This window comes from Oncorhynchus clarkii, chromosome 5, assembly GCF_045791955.1.
Source record: "Oncorhynchus clarkii lewisi isolate Uvic-CL-2024 chromosome 5, UVic_Ocla_1.0, whole genome shotgun sequence".
Taxonomy (NCBI): Eukaryota; Metazoa; Chordata; class Actinopteri; order Salmoniformes; family Salmonidae; genus Oncorhynchus; species Oncorhynchus clarkii.
The window spans coordinates 35,304,554-35,329,618 of NC_092151.1; the positions used below are offsets into that span (position 1 = coordinate 35,304,554).

Below are 25,065 nucleotides of genomic sequence, written 5' to 3' on the forward strand. Positions count from 1 at the left end.
AGTCTTTATTGTGGTTAGCTTCACACAGGTACTTGTGTAAACCTCTCTTGCAAGGGCGATATTGCGCGTGCCTGTGACTCTCTCGCCATAGAAAATAAAGCTATCTGCGCGGCTTCCATTACAGCCGAGGGTGCAGACTTAAGGAATATCTGAATATAGACGCAAGAAAACACCCCTAAATATGGATTTACAGCGAGTATAGGATCCGTTGAGACTCGGGCCTGCTTGGGGGCAGTGAGACGGCAGGACACTCGCAAAACTGATGAAATATAGAGTTTTTTTTCTCGGCGTGCTTTGTCTTGGCCACCTAGCAAACCATCATTGTAATTCGATTGGAAGCTAGTCGGCTGGTGTTTGCTAGCAGGTCTGGGGGCTGGTGTACATCGCCATGTTGTTATCAAATAGTGACTGTTAAAAAGACCCATCTTGAAGTAAAGGCGGCAATTGTGTCCACCAGGTCCTACCGTTTTGCCACAGGGACACGAATCTCTACAGTCGCGGAACCCACCACTACACTGTTGTCGTCGGCGACATGGCGGAACAAGGCTACTCTTCTTGGTGAGTACGCATAGGCATTGCGCGAGCTGGCTAACCACACTGAATTGATTGGTGTAGTTATGCCATTTGTACGCTGCAATTCACATAGATACAGCAACATATTTCGTTCCTACATGAATCAGCCGCTATTTTCGCTTAGTTAGAATGAGATGGCCATCTTCAAATTGTGTTAGTGAACTAAACGTTAGCTTGCTACGGTCCAAGTTACAGTAGGCTAGCGTGAACGGGGTTAACTAGCCAGCTAGCCGCAAGTTAGCTCAGACTCCCGTATCCATGGTGGCGTTACTGTTGATTCAGAACTGTGTTTAAGCTCGACGAATGCGCAAGGTTATTGCTAGCTAATGTTGGTTCGCCAACTCATACCTACTTCATATTATTTAATTAGTTTAAGCCCCTCGACAATATTTGTTAAAATAAATAGCTTATTGCTACCTCTCGTAGCCAGTTGCACACAAAGGGAGCTTATCGTAACTAACGTTAGCCAGACCGTTTACGCTTGCTAGCCAGAAAAGCTCACCTTAATTCATGAAATGTCATTGTGATAACGTTATTTATACCACGCCCGGTGTTGTATCGCGTCAGATGAATAGATAGGGACGTTGTGCCATCCATTTTTATTTTGTTAGCAGTTAAGTGCGCAGCTGACTTGCTAGCTATTCAACACAGCTAACTCATTTAGCTAGTTCACCAACTCATTTAGCTAGGTAATATTGATTGTCCTAAATAGTAGCTAGCTAGCTAAATAAGGCATTGTCTTTATAGATCTGGGTGTATCTTCCCGCATCATTGTTAGCTAGCTAGTTAGCAATCACTAGTTAGTTACATGTGCCATAATGATAGCTAACTAATTTGTACATTGCCTACATTAAAAAAAAATTATGATAGCGATAGATGCCATTCAGACCGGTATAGTAATTTATTGGGCTGACTGATACAGTCCAGTCCATGTCATGTCTCTCTTGTTCACAATTGGAGATCAGGTCATTTGTCTACAATTTGTTTAGGTGTTTTAATTGAAGTCTTGTGCTGCAGATCATGGAATTATTGAAGTCTAATTTTGTGACGTCTAAAAATGACTAGTAGTATGTATTGATGTGGAGGCAACCATTTAGGTTATGCCACTAAGACCAAGTGTATTTTTGAATAAGTATGCCGCTCCTGGTGACCAATGTTTGGAAAATAGTGACACCCCGCCCCCAGGTTTAGTAGAACTAAAAAACTGTAATGCCAGAGCCATTATGTTATGTGGTTATAATAAGCAACACACATGGTCAGCCTAATTAATATTTTGACTGTTCTATCTTTTAAAAGGTATGTTCTGTGTCTTGGTTACAAAAACATATGTCATAATTACTTATTTCTTATTTGTATTTTTTTTATTAAAAAAAACTGCATTGTTGGTTAGGGGCTCATAAGTAAGTATTTCACTGTAAAGTGAACAACACCTGTTGTATTAGGCGCATGTGACTAATAAAATGATGTGATTTGAAGTTAAGATAACGTACCACTTAATTAAATTGCAACCCTTCTGAGTAGATTGAATACGAGTTGTTTTTAACCAGAGTTTGGCAATTCTCTAGCTGCACCTACTGTCCTGGGACATGGTCTCACTCAGATTTCCCTCTAGTGAAGCGCATGAGGCCAGACATAGGCACAATATTTTACCATGCCCATCTGTAACAAGACATGCCTGTTTTGTAAGACCTATAAGGAAGCATTGTTACATTGAAATTGTTACATTGCCTAATTGGTGGCAACTACCTAATGAAATGTAACAATTCTACCAACATGCTGTAATTTATTACAACAGCCTCAGCATTGACAGTGTCATGAGGTGTTCTCTTGGTTTTCTGTCTATCACAAATGTTGGTGTAATATCCTACAAAAATGCTCTGTATGCAGACATTTGAGAGATTCTGATTGTTTTCCTCATGTAGGGCTACCATGAATAACGATGTAATTTCGAACCAGCTCTCATTTTTGTGGGTCAATCAGAATGGTCAATAGTCATTTGCTATAGCGACATGTTTTGAGAAACTAATCCTTGTCCTCTGTCGCTTGGTGGCTGAGTCCTCAGTGGCCAAAGCATGCATGCCTTTGGCTTGATGGTGTACGGTTTTGGAATTGTGTTATAGAAGCCTTGTTTCTCCCAAACAAGGAAGTCTTCTGGCCCTTGGGCTTCTGTCCAGCCCTCAACATTCCAGGATTGTATTTTATTTTTAAATGTTCCATTTATTTAGCCCATCTCATCCATGTGAGCAGAATTGAGGGACAACTTGACCAGTTTACTTGCTGTATATCATTTTTTACTTAATACAATCCATTACTTTGACTTCAGTGAGGATTTTATATTTGTTTATAAATGTCCAAGCACTGTCTGGAAATGTATACCGTTCTCTTAAAACAATAATTATTTAATTTGATCCGAGTTAAATCCAAGACTGGCAACAGAGAAGGCCAGGCTACCCCTTTCTCATTTGAATGCAAGCCTACGGTGGCTGGTACAGAAGGTGCCTGTTAATGGTGTTTTACAGCTCTGTTAGGGATATAGACCAGCATGCTTTTTATAATGTTATACAAATGCTATATATAATGAACAAAATTATAAAGACAATATGCAGCAATTTCTAAGATTTTACTGAGATACAGTTCCTATAAGGAAATCAGTCAATTTAAATAAATTAATTAGGCCCTAATCTATGGATTTCAAATGACTGAGAATACAGATATACCTCGGTTGGTTTCAAATACCTTTAAAAAATAAAAAGGTAGGGCCATGTATCTGGTGTGACCACCATTTGCATCATGCAGCGTGACACATCTCCTTTGCGTAGAGTGGACCAGGCTGTTGATTGTTATCCCACTCCTCTTTAATGGCTGTGTGAAGTTGCTGGATATTGGCGGCAACTGGAACATGCTGTCGTACACGTCGATTCAGAGCATTCCAAACGTGCTCAATGGGTGGCATGTCTGAGTATGCAGCCACTGGAAGGACTGGGACATATTCAGCTTCCAGGAATTGTGTATGGGGCGTGCATTATCATGCTGAAACATGAGGTGATGGCAGAGGAATGTGCCTCAGGATCTCGTCACGTACATTCAAATTGCCATTGATAAAATGCAATTGTTTGTTGTCCATAGTTTATGCATGCCCATACCATAACCCCACCGCAACCATGGGGCACGTTGACATCAGCAGACCTCTCGTCCACACGACGCCATGCACGTGGTCTGTGGTTGTGAGACCGATTTGGAGGTCCCGACAAATTCTCTAAAACATGACGTTGGAGGTGGCTTATGGTAGAGAAATTAACATTCAATTCTCTGGCAAAAGCTCTGGTGGACATTACTGCAGTCAGCATGCAAGATGCGTTCTCCCTCAACTTGAGACATCTGTGGCATTGTCCTGTGAGACAACTGCACATTTTAGTGGCCTTTTATTGTCCCCAGCACAAGGTGCACCTGTGTAATCTAGCTGTTTAATCCGCTTCTTGATATGCCACACCTGTCAGGTGGCTTGATTCTCTTGGCATAGGACAAATGGTCATTAACAGGGATGGAACATTTTGGGGATCTTTTATTTCAGCTCATAAAACATGGGATCAACACTACACGTTGCGTTTTATATTTTTGTTCAGGGTAAAGAGCGAGAGCTGTGGTTTGTGCGGAAGGCGTGCGTCACTGTTGTGAGCCCTATGAGGAAAAATGCATCTCAGTAAGTCTGTATGCAGACTTTAGGAACACGTCTTTTCTGGGACTGGCTGGACCATAATACCACTAACGAGGCGTAGCATTGACCTTTTTTATCCCGTTTCAACAGTAAACTACATGACGCCGCTCCCTCCCCTGATAGACGGCTCCAGTTATTTCTGTATTACTGAATGAATGAAATGGATAGGAGATTACCGCTTTTTCTCAAACTAATTACAAGTGCGGCATATCGGGCCTGGCGATTCCTGTTTGGCAGAGCGCATGAATAGAGTAGAGCCCGACCGATATGGGATTTTTGAATCCAACCCTGATTTTAGTGGAAATATGAACAGATGAGCGATATCTGCCGATTTAAAAAAAAATAAAAAAAATAAAAAAAAAATAATAATAATAATAATAATAAAATAAAATTATAATAAAAATAAATAAAAAAACTAGAACAAACTTTTTTGTGCTTAAAACAGCCCCACGAAGATACTCAAAGATGATTTCAGGAAAGAACATTCATGTAACCACTGCAATTTTTTTAATGTAAAAACTGTTACTTTTGTAAAAAGGAGGATTAACTGCACTGATTCCAGCAAATAAATTGTCTAGGCTCTGAAGAATGAGCTGCCTCATGCTAACCAGCTGGAAAACAACGACACAGTACACCATTTCAATGTATTGGTATTTAGTTGTGTTTTCATCTTATTTTTTTGTTGTTGTAGGGCAGTAGCCGCTGAATTCTGGCGGCAGGAAGCCTAGCGGTTAAGAGCATTGGGCAGTAACTGGAAGGTCGCTGGTTTGAATCCCAGCGCCATCTAGGTGATAAATCTGCCAATGTGCCCGAGAGCAAAGCACTTAACCCTAATTGCTCTGGGTAAGTGTGTCTGTCAAACGACTGTAAAATGAAAGGGAAAATATAATTCTCTAAATTCAAAGTACTCTCGCACAGCAAGTTAGCTGGCTAGCTAGCTAGAACTTGTCGTGGAAATGGGTGGCAAAATGTGTATTTGGACCTAAGTAGCTACTTTGTGACTTGCTAAGCTTTTTAGTGTCTCATAAAACATTTGAATGACAGTGCTTGAGGAATGCCCTTCAAAAAGAGCAAATATACCACACCAGATTTCGATGGCTTCACTAAAGCGCTGTAACATTGATGTTACCACAGATTTGAATGTTCTTTGTTTGTCACGACACCCAACACCCTAACATGACACTTTGTGTCACAGTATATGGCCAGTGCACATTTTTGGTTTCTATCTACTTTGCAGTCACCGTAGAAGAAGTAACAGTTTGTCAGTAACTCTGTGGTAGTTCACTCGTATGTAACTTGTGTAGTTGCGTTGGCCAGGTGATACCTCTGTTGTCCAGTCTTACTGTAGCGCAAGGCAAGATGGGGCTTATAGCCATGCAAAGTACCTCTCCTTGCTCCTCCCTGGGCTCGAACCAGGAACACAACGACAACAGCCACCATCGAAGCAGCGTTACCCATGCAGAACAAGGGGAACAATTACTAGAAAACTCAGAGCGAGTGATGTTAGAAACGCTATTAGCGCGCGCTAACTAGCTAGCCATTTCACTTCGGTTACACCAGCCTCATCTCGGGAGTTAGGCTTGAAGTCATAAACAGTGCAATGCTTGACGCACAACGAAGAGCTGCTGGCAAAACGCACGAAAGTGCTGTTTGAATGAATGTTTACGCGCCTGCTTCTGCCTACCACCGCTCAGTCAGATACTTAGATACTTGTATGCTCAGTCAGATTATATGCAAGGCAGGACACGCTAGATAATATCTAGTAATATCATCAACCATGTGTAGTTAACTAGTGATTATGATTGATCTTATAAAAAACGATAAGTTTAATGCTAGCTAGCAACTTACCTTGGCTTACTGCATTCGCGTAACAGGCAGTCTCCACAACGAGAAAGAGGCAGGTCGTTATTGCGTTGGACTAGTTAACGGTAAGGTTGCAAGATTGGATCCCCCGGGCTGACATGGTGAAAATCTGTCATTCTGCCCCTGATCAAGGCAGTTAAGTTTTTATGGCTGCAGGGGCAGTATTGAATAGCATGGATGAAAAGGTGCCCATTGTAAATGGCCAGCTTCTCAGTTGCTAATATATGCATATTATTAGTATTGGATAGAAAACACTAAAGTTTCAAACTGTCAAAATATTGTCTGAGTATAACAGAATTGATATAGCAGGCGAAACCCTGAGGAAAATCAAAACAGGAAGTGGCTTCTATTTTGAAAATTCCATGTTCCACCGCAAGGTGTCAAGTCTTCAGACATAGTTTCAGGCTTTTATTTTGAAAAATGAGCCAGAACAATAACATTGCGTCAAGTGGTCACATGAGTTTTGCTCGCGCAACAGAGTTTGGATTGATATTGCTTTTCCCTCTCCTACTGTGAAAGACATTTGCGGTTGATATATTATCGATTATATATTTTAAAAACAACCTGAGGATTGATTATAAAAATCGTTTGACATGTTTCTGTGGACATTATGGAAACTATTTGGAATTTGTCTGCGTTGTCGTGACCGCTCTTTCCTGTGGATTTCTGAAAACGCGACAAACAAACGGAGGTATTTTGGATATAAAAATAATCTTTATGGAACAAAAGGAACATTTGTTGTGTAACAGTCTCGTGAGTGAAAACATCAGAAGACCATCAAAGGTAAACGATTAGTTTGATTGCTTTTCTGATTTTCGTGACCAAGCTTCCTGATGCTAAGTGTACTTAATGTTTTGTCGTGCGATCGATAAACTTACACCAACGCTTGGATTGCATTCGCTGTAAAGCATAATTTCAAAATCTGGCACGACAGGTGGATTAACAAAAGGCTAAGCTGTGTTTTCCTATATTGCACTTGAATATAAATATTTGTAGTAATATTTATTGAATGTAGCGCTATGCTATTCAGCGGTTGTTGATGACACTTATCCCGACAGGGGGATTGCAGCCATAACAAGTTAACCCATCGTTCCTAGGCAGTCATTGAAAAAAAGAATGTGTTCTTAAAAAGGTATATACATTTTTAAAAAATGGGCAAATCGGTGCCCAAAAATACAGATTTCTGATTATGAAAACTTAATCGGCCCTAATTAATCGGCCATTCCGATTAATCGGTTGACCTCTAGTCTGGGGAGTTTCCTGGCCATGGACCCAAAATATTGATGTTTTGTTCCCCGGGCCACTTGGTTATCACTTTTGCCTTATGGCAAGGTGTTCCATCATGCTAGAAAAGGCATTGTTTGTCACCAAACTGTTCCTGGATGGTTGGGAGAAGTTGCTCTCGGAGGATGTGTTGGTACCATTCTTTATTTATGGCTGTGTTCTTAGGCAAAATTGTGAGTGAGCCACTCCCTTGGCTGAGAAGCAACCCCACACATGAATGGTCTCAGGATGCTTTACAACGGACAAGCTTTTTTCTCAGGATGCTTTCCGGATGCCCCAAACAATTAGAAAGGAGATTCATCAGAGAAAATTACTTTACCTCAGCAATCCAATCCCTGTACCTTTTGCAGAATGTCAGTCTGTCCCTGATGTTTTTCCTGGAGAGAAGTGGCTTCTTTGCTGCCCTTAACACCAGGCCATCCTCCAAAAGTCTTCGCCTCACTGTACGTGCAGATGCACTCACACCTTCCTGCTGCCATTCCTGAGCAAGCTCTGTACTGGTGGTTCCCCGATCCCGCAGCTGAATCAACTTTAGGAGACGGTCCTGGCGCTTGCTGGACTTTCTTGGGCGCCCTGAAGCCTTCTTCACAACAATTGAACCGCTCTCCTTGAAGTTCTTGATGATCCTATAAATGGTTGATTTAGGTGCAATCTTACTGGCAGCAATATCCTTGCCTGTGAAGCCTTTTTTGTGCAAAGCAATGATGACGGCACGTGTTTCCTTGCAGGTAACCATGGCTGACAGAGGAAGAACAATGATTCCAAGCACCACCCTCCTTTTGAAGCTTAGTCTGTTATTCGAACTCAATGAGCATGACCGAGTGATCTCCAGGCTTGTCCTCGTCAACACTCACACCTGTGTTAACAAGAGAATCACTGACATGATGTCAGCTGGTCCTTTTCTGGTAGGGCTGAAATGCAGTGGAAATGTTTTGGGAGGATTCAGTTCATTTGCATGGCAAAGAGGGACTTTGCAATTAATCGCAATTCATCTGATCACTTTTCATAACATTCTGCAGTATATGCAAATTGCCATCATACAAACTGAGTCAGCAGACTTTGAAAATTAATATTTGTGTCATTCTCAACTTTTGGCCACGACAGTATATCGGTCCTTTTCAGTGGATTAAACGCAGATACACAAATATAAAAGCGACGGTCACGTGTTTCATGAGCCAAAATAAAAGCTTATTTCTGTCATTTTGTGCACAGCGTTGTTTACATCTGCATTTAGTGAGCATTTCTCCTTTGCCAAGATGATCCATCCACTTGACCGGTGTGGCATATCAAGAAGCTAGTTAAACAGCGTGATCATTAGAGGTTCGCTGTGGATAATAAAAGGGCACTCTACAATGTGCCGTTTTGGCACACAACACAATGCCACAGATGTCTCAAGTTTTGAGGGAGCGTGCAATTGGCATGTTGACTGCAGGAATGTCCACCAGAGCTGTTGCAAGATAATTGAATGTTAATTTCTCTACCATAAGCGGCCTCCAACGTTGTTTTAGAGAATTTGGCCGTATGTCCAACTGGCCTCACAACCGCAGACCACGTGTAACCACACCAGCCCAGGACCTCCACATCCAGCTTCTTCGCCTGCGGGATCGTCGGGGGAAGGTGTGCTGAGGACGACTTCTGACTCTAATAAAGCACTTGTTGGATTAAACTCATTCTGTTTGGCTTGGTCTGGCTTCCCAGTGGGTAGGCTTATACCCTCCCGGGCCCACCCATGTCATGTGAAGTCAATAGATTAGGGCCTAATTAATTAATTTAAATTGACTGATTTCCTTATATGAACTAACTCTGTAAAATCATTGCAATTATTGCGTTTTATATTTTTGTGAAGTGACTCGGTGAAAGGCTAATATCGGTCGACCAATAAATCAACAGTGTACGCTAGTCGTAACTACAATCCTTTTTATATGAACTCATGGCCTGGCTTTCTACCAGGAAAGGATGACTATGGTGCCAAAATATCAGCCCAATTCCATTAGTAAAGACTAACAGGATTCTCTAAAATGACTGACTTTAAGCTTATAGGACTACAGCGAATGCCTTATGAAAATATACACGCTCATGTATGTTTTATTTTTTTCAATTAAAACCATTTTTATGTACATTAACATACATAATTGAATACTTGCACAGCCAAATGTCTTGCCATATCTCCTGGATGTTAAGTAGGCTAGCTGTATCTAAAGACATAAGACCTCTGCAGTAGGATTAGACTGAACATTGTAATGCAACCGGCACTTTTTCGCTATTGCCTTTCATTGATTGCACGGCGCTGGATGAGGGTTGTGGCGTTTGTCTACTTCCGCAAAACACAATGTTGGCAACCTCCGTGAAGTCTTGCTTAGACCAACGGCAAGTAGACGTTTGAGTAGTTATGCAGCTAAGACGTCTTAATTTCTATCTATATGTATTTCGCTTTGAAGGTGGTGAGTAGTAGTGCTCTCCCCGACCCCAAAAAATCTTAGTAGACCGAGAGTCGTCGGTTCTTTCGACCAATCGATTGGTCAATTTTAAAACGTCAATTTTTCCCGTTTACAGTTGAAGTCGAAGTTTACATACACTTAGGTTGAAGTCATTTAAAACTTGTTTTTCAACATCTCCACACATTTCTTGTTAACAAACTATAGTTTTGGCAAGTCGGTTAGGACATCTACTTTGTGCATGACACAAGTAATTTTTCCAACTGTTGTTTAAACAGATTATTTCACTTATTCACTGTATCACAATTCCAGTGGGTCAGAAGTTTACATCGTTGACTGCCTTTAAACAGCTTGGAAATTCCAGAAAATGATGTCATAGCTTTAGAAGCTTCTGAGACCTGGCTGTGTGGTACCAGGACAACAACCTCTCCCGCAATGTGAGCAAGACAAAGGTGCTGATTGTGGACTACAGGAAAAGGAGGGCCGCACAGGCCCCCATTAACATCGACAGGCTGTAGTGGAGCAGGTTGAGAGCTTCAAGTTCCTTGGTGTCCACATCACCAACAAACTATCATGGTTCAAGTGCACCAAGACAGTCATTTAAGAGGGCACAACAACACCTTTCCCCCTCAGGAAACTGAGAAGATTTGGCATGGGTCCCCGTAGTAACTCCTATTGCCAATATGTAAAAATAGCCTACATAAAGCTAATAAATAAAAACCGTGTAGCCTGCAGGTAGACAATATCCAGATTTTGAAGAAAAAATAAGAAAAATAAGAAAAAAATATATATAATATATATATCCTGAAAATCAAATTGGCTAAGCATGGCCTGTCTTTAAGGAACTTGAAACATTGTATCAACTTGGTCCCATCTGAAGCTAGTGCTAGCAAACTTTACAACATTGTTTAAAATATTCTGGGCCCTCAGGAGCTCACTGGCACGGGAAACTAGCTATTGGCGCAAGGAATCAGGTAGGTCTATCTAAAAATAAAAAAATTGTTTCCACCGGCTCCGAGCATGACCACTCATAAATGGAATGAAATAAACCAAAACCTGTTTCTCACAAGTGTAACATTGGTTGTGCCCTCTGCAAATGTCATGTCCACCCCTACCATGAGAACGGTAAGACTGTAATTATATTTTGAATGCAGTAACATAATTACCGTAACCCAACAAACATGGTAGATTAGAGATTCTAGAAATGAACTGTAAATGTAGGCCTACTACTGGTGTGCAATCCCTGCGGCCTCCAATGGATTAGTCCACTCAAACAGGAGCTGATTCAGACAGGTGTCTCGTGTGCCATTTTATATATATATATATATATATATATATATATTATTTTTTTAAGTATAGATTTTGACTGCTTGACAAAATCTTGGTCGACCAACTGCCTATCGACCAAACAATTGTCCAGTCAACTAAATGAGGTCATCTCTAGTGTGTGGTGATGTAGATCCCCTCTGCATCTGAATATTTTATGAAAGAATTGGATTTTGCATCTCCTGGTTTGTAAAGGAGAGGTCTGTCAGGCCCATTGACGGGCGAAGGAACATTTCTCTCCAGCGTGTTTGGGAGAATGTTTGTTTGTCAACAGGGTAATCCATTAGCTTTTAGTTTGCCCTGTGATTTTCTATGGTAGTGATTGGCGTGTTACCTTGCGAGTTTACGCTTCACAGCTCATAAGTACGTATGATTTATGCCGTTTCATCATGCGTTTCCTAACACTTATCCAGGGGTGTAATTTAGAGTGCCTGCCATATGACTGCACTCCATGGGATGCATAGTTATGAAGAATGAATACTGTTATTTATTTTGGGGCTGTGTCCTCTTAACCCCAGAATACATTTCTCACTCGGGGCTGGCTACAGAGGGACATGAGACGGGTCAGGGGTCAAACCTGCACCTCTGAAGGCAGGGTTGCACAGTGTAACCATTATGCTCTTATTTACCCCCCCAGAGATGAACCTGTCAGTGCTCTACGCCAAATTTCTTTTTACAAGGACCGTCCGTGTGTGTGCCTAGGTTGAAAAATGTAGGTGCACAAATACATTTAAGGAGCACAATTAAAAATATTTGAGATATTAAAGATGGACTTCTTTAGTTTTTCTAGGTGCATTGATGTTCCTAAATACAAATTCCAAGTTGCACAGCAAAATATTTAGGCACAAAAGCAAGTAAAATGGTTGTACTTGTAGAGCCCTGCCAGTGTGACATTTTTTTTTAAATCTCAGGAACTGGAACACATGTCTTCCACTGACTCTCTCTCTCCCCCTCTGGGACACCTATTAGTTGATCTACAACTTTACCAGTGATAATTAGCCTGCCATGGGCATACAACACTGAGGTCATGGCGCCGGGCACATCCACACCTTTTAATGTAAACAAACAGATTTGATTACAGCTGGTAGCACATGTAGGGTAAGGTTTACTGTGCCAGATACCTGATCGGTCAGGATTTCTCTCTCAGCCTTCCATCAGCATGGCCCAGTACCCAAAGCTGAGATGAATGTAGGCAGTCTATATCCCATTTGAACAGCTATCTGTTTGTTTTCTCTCTGTTTATTTATGCACTCCTCGGATTTGTAACCCTGTGTATTTTTGATCATTTTTAGCTTGTGTATGTGCTTTTTAGGCACGCTCAAGCTGCTACTACCGAGGAGTATCTCTAGGAAACCAGAAGTTGTCAGCCGGCCATGTCTGGCAGATAAGGTTAAAGCTGCAGATTAGTGGGTTTAGAATGTTAAATCCATAAATGTGTCTCTGCTGCAGCTCTCGTGCCACAGATGGTCCACCATCCTTTCTGTTAGTCAGCTGTCGTAATGGTCTGGAACACTGACATGTTTCCTGTGCTATTTCTACAGCCTTCCCAATTGAATAGCCAGTGTCCCTATTAAGATTCAATGAAACGCACACTACTGGTCTGTTGTGAAACAGTATCAAATTGCAATACATACGGGCACCTATGTATTGTAGTACTATCGCGTGAGGTCCCTGGTAATCCCACCCCATCTGTACGTTTACTTTCAACTTGTTTGGTGCACAAAGAATTGCATAAATAAATGTGGCTAGAACAAGACAAACACACACGTACATTAGATTAATGCCAGTAAGGGTTAGGCTGCGGTTTTCTTCTTTGATTGTGTATTTTCAAAGACTTTCATTCAGTCCTCCAAACCAAAAACAAACAGCTGTTAGGAACACGAGTATAAATAGCAACTAGTATGTCGCGCTCCTTTTTCTTTTTTAGGTTCCTTTCTCCTTGCTGAAGCAAAGGGAATGTATTGATTTGGTGTCAAGGGACTTATTTTAAGGTTTGACCAAAGGGATTATGAATACCAGGGTTCCAAATGAGAATATACTCTTCAATAATATGTTCATTATAGTCTTATGACACAACTGACCAAGGTCAAGCTTTGTTGACATATGCAACACTGAAGCTATAGTATGGGTTACTCTATTATATACTGGGTGGGTTGAGCCCTGAATGCTGTGGTATATCAGACCTTAAGACATTTTCCTTTTTACTGCTCTAAGTTGCTAACCCATTTTTATAATAGCAATAAGGCACCTCGGATGTTTGTGTTATATTGCCAAAATACCAATGCTAAAGGCTGTATCCAGGCACACCGTGTTGCGAAGTGCATAAAAACAGCCCTTCGGGTCAGACTTAGACCTTTTCTGTGGAGGAAATGGAATCTAAAATCTCTCTCTCTCTCTCTCTCTGTCTATAGGGCATACTCCCTGGTCGACTCCAGCCAGGTGTCCACCTTCCTCATCTCCATCCTCCTCATAGTCTATGGCAGCTTCAGGTCAGTCTACCCTGTCAACCCTCTTCCATCACAGATAGGCCAACACTGGTCACTGTGGGTCTCATCTTTATCATGTTACTTCCATTACATTGAGCGCCTATGAGCTATCCAGTCATTGTAAAACAAGTCTTTGACAATAGCAATGTGAGAGAAGCTTGATCTTATTTCAGATAGTCAACCTCTCTCCACCTTTCCCTCCATCTCTCCCTGTGCAGATCATTAAACATGGACTGTGAGAACCAGGAAAAAGATAAGGATGGTAACCCTGTCCCGAATGGGACCTTCAACAATGGCAACACAAACAACAGTGAGTCTCACATATTTGGTGAGACATAAGACATACAGAGCGTGTGTTTTTTTTTAATAAGTTGGAAGTCGTCATACCGTGGATTCCGTATATTTTGTGGTTGGTTGGTTTGCTGTTACACAGGCTGTAGACACAGCACATGCAGAAATGCCTGTCTCTGCCTGTGTGATTTGTCTTTCTCAATCCCTGTGTGTTTGAGCATTCTCACTTGTGCATGTGTTGTGTGTTGTAGGTATTCAGACCATAGACTCCACACAGGCTCTGTTCCTGCCCATAGGAGCCTCCGTGTCTCTGCTCGTCATGTTCTTCTTCTTCGACTCTGTCCAGGTGGTCTTCACCATTTGCACCGCAGGTACCTGACCCGTCACGCGCCACACAGACACGCGCCTTAATGTCACAGAGCAGTTTCTTGCCCATCTTTTGTCTGAAGGCAAGCTGACATGTATTTATATCCTTAGAGCATGGTGTTATATTGATGGTGTCATATGGTGCATTGATTTAACAGAAACATTTTCTCAGCATAATTCTTATTAGGCTTGGGCAATACCCCGGTATACGGTATAAATGGTATATTCCGAAATACCGCCGGTATGGTTTTCAATATTGTTTTCGGGGGGGCTGCGTGCTATGCCACTGCTTATAAACTATAAGTTAAGTCTAAGATGTGTCAAATTATAGCCAGCTCAGGGCTCCAGCTATGCATTTGGTTTGCTTACTTGCTAGCTAAATGGCTAGATGTCAAGATCAAGCTTCTTGGTTACAGCGGAGACATTCAAATGTTTTTATTAAGTAGTGCCCCTAGTGTCCACATTCAGTAATACTGTATACCCCTTTAGGGTACAGAGACTGTATGACAATCTGGATACCTACCGCCCAACTAATTCTTATGATGACAATGATTGACTCTGATAAACTGACTGAAACCAATGGAACGAAACAACAAACTGTCTTGCTGCTATTTCTTTCTCGTTCTCTTATCGATCTTCCTTTGTTGTTCCTCTTCAGTTCTTGCGACAATTGCGTTTGCGTTCCTCCTGTTGCCAATGTGCCAGTACTTGACCAGGCCCTGCTCACCACAAAACAAGTAAGCTGAGAGGCTGAGAGGCATTACAACCAATAATGTGACAGGTCTTAAATTCCCCTTTTTATGTTTGACAATGTGAAGCATCTGGCCTTAGATTTTTCAGCTTAATCTGAATTCTTCAACCTGAACCCCTGTGTTTGGGTGTGTTGAGCATATTTTGACCCCGTACATATCGACGAGGTGATGTATTTTCCAGTGAGAAGTGATTGTGTTTTGTCCAGTGTGTATAAACCATTTCTCTCTCTCTGCCCCCCTGTAGGATCTCGTTTGGTTGCTGTGGGCGCTTCACTCTGGCTGAGCTCCTCTCCTTCTCCCTCTCTGTCATGCTGGTGCTGATCTGGGTGCTCACTGGACACTGGCTGCTCATGGACGGTATGTCAGTGTGTCATGACTGCCTTGTGTTTGTGTGTGTTGTGGGGGGGGGGTTGTCTTGCCATTGTAAGGTTTGCCTTTAGTTTCTCTCTAATCTCATGTCTCTATGAGCTCCATTCCAAGTTTTTTTTGAGCTGTGTGTTTGTCTGCTATTCCTGTCTCTCTCAGCGCTGTGTCTCCTTCTCTCAGCGCTGTGTCTCCTTCTCTCAGCGTTGTCTCTCTCCTCCTCTCAGCGCTCTCTCTCCTCCTTCTCTCAGCGCTGTCTCTCTCAGCGCTGTCTTTCTCCTCCTTCTCTCAGTGCTGTCTCCTCCTTCTCTCAGCGCTGTCTCTCTCCTCTGTCTCTCAGCGCTGTCTCTCTTCTCCGTCTCTCAGCGCTGTGCGTTTATATGTCTGATATTCTCTCTCTCTCCTCAGCTCTGGCCATGGGGCTGTGTGTGGCCATGATAGCCTTTGTACGGCTACCCAGTCTGAAGGTGTCTTGCCTGCTGCTATCAGGGCTGCTTATCTATGATGTGTTCTGGGTAAGATGGCTGCTCCCATCTCTCCCTCCACCCAGCTGACCCAAATACAACCACTAAAACACAGGCAGGGCCATGAGTCATCAGACACCAAAAAAAAAGGACCCCAGCTGTAGACCATGGCTGAATCTCAAACGTAATACTTTGAGCACTCGATCACTCAACGTGTGCGTTCACGAATCAATCGAGTCCATCTCAAACTCTAGTTTGTCGAGCCATTGAGACCTCCACTGAACCCTTCGGAAACCTCTTTATCGAGTGGCATCCTCTGCTGACTCAGTGCCCTCAGCAGCAATTCCTTCCCATGAATCTCAGCACGTTACCTAATAACATTATTATTTTTGACGTTTTTGCCAATGTCTTAGTCACACAATTTTAAATCTAGCTAAGGAGTTCAGTGCTTGAAGACGCAGTATTTATGACATTTGATAATGTGCACGAAAACCTGTCCATTCTCTTGCTAAGCCTGGGCCAGTCAGTCCATGTCAAAGCTGACCAGCTAGTGCAACACTAAGGAACATTATTTTGTCACAACAAACACGTTTTAATGAAGCAGCAACTGTCTGTTCTTCTCCGAGTCAGTGCAGTATCGCGCTCACAGGGTTCAGCTGACTCAATTACAATATAGCGATTGGTGCTTTGGTAAATGAAGTATGGAATGCTAAGTATAGGTCAAGAACTTCATCAGCAAGCTGTCCAACTATCATAAATAAGTCCCATCCGAACTACACGCTGTTTACTTGTGCAGTGGTGCTTAAAATCCTTGCCTAACATTTGCTTGAATTCCATTCCAACCCTGTTTGTTAGTGAAGCTAGCTAACATCAGACAGGCTACAACCAGCTAAATTGGCTCATGAAGTCACTTGCAACCAATATACTTGCACATATTTTGGTCATGAGTAGCTACAGAGTTTTTACAACTCTCACCATCTATCAGAGTAAGCGTGTCTGCCCATGTTTCATATTGAGTCATGCTACAAGACAAGTCGCAGGAGACTATGCTTGCAACTGGATTTCAAATTATGGCAGTCGTGACATTGAGTTTGTATCGTCTCAATTCTATTTTTGCCCCTAAACCTGCAGACTAGAGCGTTTACTATCGAACACAAGGGCCAATCCAATAAAGGGCTTAGGGGACAAATGTTCGGTTTGAGATTCGGCCACTGTCAAAGCAGCTTACTAAACGTGTGAAGACCTAAGGTACAGCAAGTGCCGCTCTTTCAGGTTTCTTGAGGTGGACAGAGCAGCACACCATAGATAGACAGATATTTCCACGCTAACAGGACAGTAGCTGTTTTTCCGCTGTACACCATGGTGGAGCCTACAATGCCATCTATCCCCTTTATCGTGGTTAGACTACATGTCAAAGACAGAACAACAAACATGGCTATTTTCCAAGGATCGCTTGAGCCACCGGAGATGACTCCTCTGTCTGCCCTGCAGGTGTTCTTCTCGGCCTACATCTTCAACAGCAACGTGATGGTGAAGGTGGCCACCCAGCCGGCTGACAACCCCTTAGACGTGCTGTCCAGGAAGCTCCACCTGGGCCCTGGGATGGGCCGCGACGTACCCCGATTGTCCCTGCCGGGCAAACTGGTCTTCCCCAGGTACCACAGAGTGGATCTATGTTTAAACCTCCAGCTGCATTCACTACAGCTGTTCTTATGAGCTCTGAAACTCACACTTGCATTTCCTCCCACGCTGTCCTGCTTTGTCCCCTCCTGCTGTCTCCTTATTACCCTCTTTGCATCCTGCCTTTCACCATGTTTTGGTTGTCTGTGTTTTCCCTCCCTCTTCTCCCTATATCTCATCCCTCTCTCCCTCCAGTTCCACAGGCAGTCACTTCTCCATGCTCGGGATCGGGGACATAGTGATGCCGGGGCTGCTGCTGTGCTTCGTGCTGCGCTACGACAACTACAAGAAGCAGGCCAGCGGGGAGGCGGGGGGACCAGGCACGCCCGGACGCATGGGTCGCGTCTCCTACTTCCACTGCACTCTCATAGGATACTTTGTGGGTAAGGACAGGGTGAGAGATGGATGTGGGGGGGACCATCGTGTAGAATGAGGCTGCCCAAATCTGTCCCTGGAAAGCTTACCCTCCAGTAGGTAACTAACCTGATTCAGCCTATTAACCAAGTTAAAGGTCGACTTTGGGTGCAGAAATAACGTCTTTAAAACTGTATAACTGATTTTACCATCATACCAGGTCATTTTAATATTGAAAAACAAAGATGAATAAGATATTTGGCTACAGAAGTGCCATTTGTTACTGATCTCTACAGCTTCTGTCCAAAAACAAATCCTGTGAAATGATGTCATGACACACTGGAGGAGTTACTGGCTAGCTTAGCTAGCAAACTAACTACGTCGGTCACAGCGCACAAGATCAGAGTAACACAACGATGAATCACCGAAGGCACAACCGATTTCTGTTTGAAAATTGAGAAGGGGGCAGAGTTAGACTTTTTTTTTGTGCCCAAAGTCTACCTTTTAATTATTAGAATCGGGTGTGCTAGATTAGGGTTGGAACAAACAGGACGGTAGCTCTGCAGGAACAGAGTTGGGCAGCCCTGACGTAACAGAACCACATTCTGACTTGTTGAACCCAGTTAGTAGAGCGTGCTATTGTCTGGTTAACTAGACTAGTGGCAATAGTCAGCCATATGACAACATATAAAGGGAGGCGACTTCATGCTTAGAGAATTAAACAACATTAGTGTCATTCTTGGCTGATTTGAATTTAGTTGTATTGTGTATGCAGTACAGGGAAGCCTCTCTGTACACAATGATGTCATATTGCTTAGTCTACCTTAAACTTCATAGTATGAGTATTTCAGACCTGTCGCCGCTTCTTCCAGGCCTGCTGACTGCCACTGTGGCCTCCAGAATCCACCGCGCGGCTCAGCCTGCCCTGCTCTACCTGGTACCCTTCACCTTGCTGCCTCTGCTCACCATGGCCTACCTGAAGGTACATATGGGGTGGTTTCTGGAAAAGGGGGAGCGGTGGGGGATAATGTGATGGCTTCAGTCATTTATGTAAGTTAAGAGGTCAGACAAAATAGCAGTACTGCTGGGGAATCATTTTATAGGACTCAAAGCTTGTGTAGATGTGTTTTGACTGAATGCTGACAGTCAGAAGCTATGTTTCCATTAACTTGTAAAGAGTTTTTTTTTGTCGACATTTAGAAAGTTGTCATAGAAAATGGATGCAATTGCCTGCTACGGTGCATTTCCAGTTAACTGTCTGCTGTGTAGATAAAAACAGCTGGATGTAATGCCATCACACACAAAAAATCAAATAAAAATTGCAAAAAAAAAACTTTACTTTACCTTCTATACCGATATTTGAATGTTTGGTTTGTTAAATGTGATACGCCATGTGTAATGTACATTTTGATAGTTTTACTTCCCTACTTGAGTCATCTCTCCACTCTTTATCTCCGTGCCACTTTCCACACAGACCTAGCCATGTCCCCTGTCACTCAAGGAGCGCATTTGATGTGCCTCAACCACAAGACACTTGAGTTCAGTCTGAAAGGTCAATGCAGCACATGGAACAATGTTGATGAGGACAATGCTGTTTTCACTTTGCTTCTTAATATAAATCCACTAGCGTTCTATAATGACACTTAGTTTGTTTCTTACATCAGCAAACAGCTAGTTTGTCTTAGCAAGTTGCCCTAAATCTCGTGAGACGCTAATGTTAATAGCTAGCTAGCAAATAAATGTACTGAGTAAGAGCAAATGTAGCTAGCTAATACAGCATGATAATATCAGTGACGGTGTAGGCCTAAATCGGCATGTTTGCAACAGTATCTTCTAAATCAAAGAGATTTTTGCTTTGCATATTCATGTTAGCTACATGAAGTAGCTAAGAGAACCTGCAATATAGCCAAAGCTTATAGGGTCCACTAGGAAACACTTATCAACACTTCAGTTCCTACCCTGTCAGAATAACTCCAACCTGGCATTTTCATTTGTTTTCATCTCAAACAACACTGTTTTCAAAATGCCCACTATTATATTCTAACTATAGAATTAGAATAGTCATATTTCCATGATTCCAACAGTTTTGCTCTAATTCACAAGTCAAATCGCAATTGCAACATTTTGTTAAAAAGAAGCCCAAGATTATTTGCCCATATCCTGCATCCCTACGTGGCAGTGTGTAAATTATCTCAATTGAGCAGTGGTGTAAAGTACTTAATAAAAATACTTTAAAGTACTACTTATTTGATTTACTTCACTACATTCCTAAAGAAAATACTGTACTTTTTACTCCATACATTTCCCCTAACATCTACAATTTATTCATTACATTTTGAATGCTTAGCAGGACAGAAATGGTCCAATTCACGCACTTATCAAGAGAACATCCCTGGTCATCAACTGCCTCTGATCTGGAAGACTCACTAAACACACATGCTTTGTTGATAAATGATGTCTGTGTGTTGGAGTGTGCCCCTGGCTATCCGTAAATTAAAAAAACAAGCAAGTGGTGCCATCAGGTTTGCTTAATATAAGGAATTTGAAGTGATTTATACTTTTACTTTTGATACTTAAGTATATTTAAAACCCACATACTTTTAGACTTTTTATTCAAGTTGTATTTTACTGGGTGACTCACTTTTACTTGAGTAATTTTCTATTAACGTATCTTTATTACTCAAGTATGACAATTTGGTACTTTTTCCACCACTGCAATTTGAGTGCAGGAAATGCATAAATTATGAAAGTGCTGAAATGTGTTTTGGTTGAAGTTGAACAGTATAAAACAATCAGAATGGAAAAAGACTAATTGAAGTCACTTAGAATGTATGTGTTGCTACCCTAGGAACACTCACTACTCTTAAGGCAAATGTAGACCTTTTATAATTCAAAAACTAAAATACCGTCTTATTATTTTTTAATACCATGATATAATATTTTGGCTATATCACATCTTGGTGGGTATTTGTATTCGATAGTGTGGTAGTTAAAGGGAATCACTTGGGCTCCTGAGTGGTGTGGTGGTCTCAGACACTGCATCTCAGTGCAAGAGGCGTCACTGCAGTACTTGGTTCGAATTCAGGCTACATCACATCCGGCCATGATTGGGAGTCCTTTAAGGTGGTGCACAATTGTTCCAGCGTTGTCCGTGTTTGGCCCGGGGTAGGCCGTCCGTCATTGTAATAAGAATTTGTTCTTAACTGACCTGCCTAGTTAAATAAAAATCTAACCCTGGTGTGTCCTACAGGGAGACCTGCGGCGCATGTGGTCAGAGCCTTTCCACACCAAGGCCAGCAGCTCCCGCTTCCTGGAGGTATGATGCACCCTGGGAACACAGCCAGCGTGGGGTGGACCATGAGAGAAGAGGGAGAGTGTGCACTGAAGAGAGGCCTCGGCCTCATCACTCGTTCATTCTTTCCACCCATCCTCTGAGCAGCAGACCTCTCATATGGACACCAGTGTGTGGACCTCATTGCCGGACGACTCCCCTTTGCTTCCTTTTTCTTATTCTTAATCTCCCTCCTCTCTCACTTCCTGACCTTCTTTCCTTCCCTCTCTATATTCCCACCTTTTCTATCCTTTCCTTATTTTCCCTCTCCCTTCCCATGACCCATTCCATTTTGCTAGGCCTCTCACGCTCTCCTTTTGCTCTTGGTCTCTCTCTCTGACTTACTGCCGTACCGCCCCTCCATCCCTTCCCATTTATGTATCTGACTGACTCTGCCGGACTCCAAGGCCAGGTCTCCCCTTATATGGATTACTGGTTGTGGGACGTGACTGGGTCTTCGTCATTGCAAATCTTGTAATTATTATTCTGGAATGATTTGGTATGAACCACAGAGAGTAGGCAGAGCTGCTGCTGCCACTACGCAGGACAATGACATCAGTGCACAGGACCAGCAGCTGATGGGGGAGAAAGAGAAGGAATGGTTCATCAGTCTCCCTCCCTCTGTCTCTGCCATCCATCTCCCCCCTCCTGTCCCCTGAACACTTCTCTTTCCTCTACACCCTCAACCTTCCTCCCCCTCTAACAATCTCCCACCTTCTATCATTCGCTGCCCCATCACAGAAACATGTATTTTATTTAGAAAATATTTTATTCTTGGCATATACAGAAATGATGCATTATAAATTGTGAATGTGTCCCTGCTATTGATGGGGATGCATCTCTCTTTGTAAATATGTGTACACACACATTTGGGTGTCATGTTGTTTGGGTGTGTGAGTGAGAGAGTATAGAATGAGAGATTGTGTTATTACATTATGAAAAATTGAATAATGTTTTAGATCCAGCACAGGTATAAAGACATCGACAATGACTCGGCTTGTGGAGTGACAAATCTCTGACTTGGATCACAGCTTTGTTCTGGAAGGATAGTCACACTAGGGGAGGTTTCCTTGTGTACACATTTCTTCTTACGAGTAAATGAATGGACCATGGGAAACCCCTAGATAACCCTTGACATGTCATGGCTGTACCTGGAGGTGTGTGTGTGTGTGTGTGTGTGATCATATAGCATTACCTCCATAATGTCTAATGGACCTTGAGAGAGAATCTCTACGCCCCTGAGGGATTCAGATTAATAAAGGATTGTAATCAATGGACCCTGAGAGGTTCAATCTAACCCATAGCTAGTTTTTACTGTCAAAGGTTTAGTATCCCTCCCACGGTTTGAGGTGCTTGTCAGTTAGATCATAGCTTCAACGATATTGGAATTAAAGTATGTATGTGTGAGAGCGAGAGAATCAGAGGGAGACTTGAATGGAACATGCAGTTTGTCTTGGGTTTTCTTTACCTGTTTATTTTGTATTTTTATGTTGGTTCTCTGGCCTTGCATGTCAAGTGTACAGTGTGTGTCATTCCTCAGACTGCATCAACAGCGCAAACTCTATGCTGGCCAAAACCAAGGCACTGAGCTTTGCCAGCAAGGCTGCACAGAGGAAAGTTACATGGACAAAGGCCAGGTGTCTGGAGGACTCTGAACAGTTCTGACCCAACAGGCTAGCTGGCAGATTTGAGACTCGTTTAGCCCTGACTTCACGCTGGCTGATCATTACCTGGACATTATCTGGCTGTGGGACAGACCAACGTCAGACGGCCTAAACATCATGGACTTCATGTAACTACAAAAAAATGAGCTCCCCTCTGCCTCTTTATGGACTTGGCAAAGAAAATAAAATAAAAAAACAATGCCGATCATGGTGATAAATAATTGAAGAAAAAAATTGATGTTTTCATTTTTTATGGAAGATCTTTCTTTTTATCCCCTTTGTATTTTTATTTTTTTCTTAGTGCTGTAGGTTTAGTTCCATTTTCTACCTTTCTTTCCTCTCCTCCCTTGCAGCAAAGGGCTCTAGCTCTTTGGTGCATTGACATTACAGCTGAATGGATTCTGTATACAAGAAGTTGAATAAAGTAAGAACTGTTTAGTGAAACATGGACCTTGATGAGCTGAATCTAAAATATTTTGTCTTAATCCCCCTCCCTGTTCCTCTCCCCCTTGTCAGGATTCTGCTGTAAATAAACATGACTCTAGCTGTACGGCTCCTGTGTACGGCTGTTTTTCTACAGGCTTACGTTGGGGTCATATCCGAGTCAGACTCATTGTTCAACTTACACTGGTATTGGTTCTGTATCAGCTACTCTGGTAGGAAGTTGAGCTCTTTCGATAGATTACTTTCACACTTGCTACATTATCAGGGGATAATGTTTGATAAATTCAGCCATACTCTGTGTGATGAGGCCAATGTTACTGGTAGTTTATATTCAGAATATTCTGTTTTTTAATAAGGAATAGATGTTGAAATATGTTTTCATGAAATATGAGCAAAATGCTATTGTCATGGGAAGATACTATATTTCCAAAATATACCACTTGATGGCGACACTGTCCAAGTCAGATGCTTGAGGTCGGTTGAAAATGAAACTAGACTTGAGCAAGCCTGATATGAATAGCTTCCTCATCCACACTGCATGTGAATTATGCATATGGTATTCTTCAAAGAATTTACTTAGGATCCCACAAATTATCTTGTGGGATCCTATTAGATGCTTTTGCCCTTTATTTCTAAACCCTAAAACAATACTGATTCTTAGTTTGAACACTGCTGAAAGTGTCTGCTGCTTGGTTTTAAAGCACTGTATGGTCTGTCAGTGGTTCTCAACATTTTTCGGTTACTGTACCACCTACTGAAGTTTGCTCTGCCGAGAGTACCCCTCTTGTGTATTTTACCAGTAAGCCTATGGTCTCATGAGTCTTAAGTACCCCTGGTTGGGATCCACTGATCTGTATGTTGAAAGAGGTGTGGTGTTGGGCTGTCAGGTGTTTCATATGCATCCCATGATCTGAAAGGCTACCCATTTAAGAAGCTGTAAGGTACAGTATGTTACCTGTGTTTTACCCCTGGGGAGCATCATTCTATGTTCTAACGATGCTTTTATACTCTGTTTTCCATGCTCTAGATGAGGTCCACCAGAGAACGTCAAAGGATTGATGGAAGCTCTAGCATGGAGGAGCCTTTTTAGCTTCTGTGGGAAAATGGCTGCCTCTGTCGCACCAAAGATGCTGAGTCAGGGATTTCTATAGAGCACAGTGTGAAAGGCCACTGGACCAGCGTGCCGATGGGTGGCAAAACCGCTGAGTCACCACCTCTGGTCCGGTTACTCTTGTCTACCTAAATAGGAAAGTGGGAATTAAGATGATGCATTTTGTCTATTCAAAATCTGTCCGCAGATGAATTTGGCCAGGATCTGAATATGCAGTAGGGTGGGACCGTGAAAACATGTTGAATTACCAGAAGACACATATATTACAGACCCCTGGCTGAAATGTCCAGCTTACTGAAACCACAACCACCCCACCTTGCCCACTTCAGACATTTATCAGAATTACTACCAAAATGCCTGTCAATCAAAAGGCTCTCACACCTAGCAAATATGGTGAGGAATTATGTACCATTTGAGAGAAGGAGAGGGACCAGATTGAAATAGTTAAAGGTGGTGGTTGTAGGGGGGCAGGGAGGGAGAGGGCTTCCAGGACGTTGGAGGTTGGGAAGGGTCAGTGAGGTCAAGGCAGAGAGAGCGAAAGACCGGGGCTTTTGAATTCCCAG

At 42.4% G+C, this 25,065-nt stretch overlaps 1 protein-coding gene across 4 annotated transcripts; it reads left to right on the plus strand.

Annotated features, from left to right (window-relative positions):
• Nucleotides 1-23,497, plus strand: LOC139408704 (signal peptide peptidase-like 3). Of its 4 annotated transcripts, none has more exons than XM_071152937.1 (11): nucleotides 1-558; nucleotides 13,608-13,685; nucleotides 13,901-14,010; nucleotides 14,225-14,344; nucleotides 14,998-15,076; nucleotides 15,336-15,448; nucleotides 15,863-15,969; nucleotides 17,410-17,573; nucleotides 17,794-17,981; nucleotides 18,825-18,934; nucleotides 21,203-23,497. In XM_071152937.1, exons 1-11 carry the CDS (start codon nucleotides 533-535, stop codon nucleotides 21,272-21,274), a joined length of 1,167 nt encoding a protein of 388 aa, XP_071009038.1. In that variant the 5' UTR covers nucleotides 1-532; the 3' UTR covers nucleotides 21,275-23,497. The 4 variants fall into 4 exon arrangements, with proteins under 4 accessions (XP_071009038.1, XP_071009040.1, XP_071009037.1 ...); XM_071152939.1 differs by having other exon boundaries at nucleotides 13,901-13,992; XM_071152936.1 differs by having other exon boundaries at nucleotides 74-558; nucleotides 15,333-15,448.
• The last annotated feature ends 1,568 nt before the right edge of the window (nucleotides 23,498-25,065 follow it).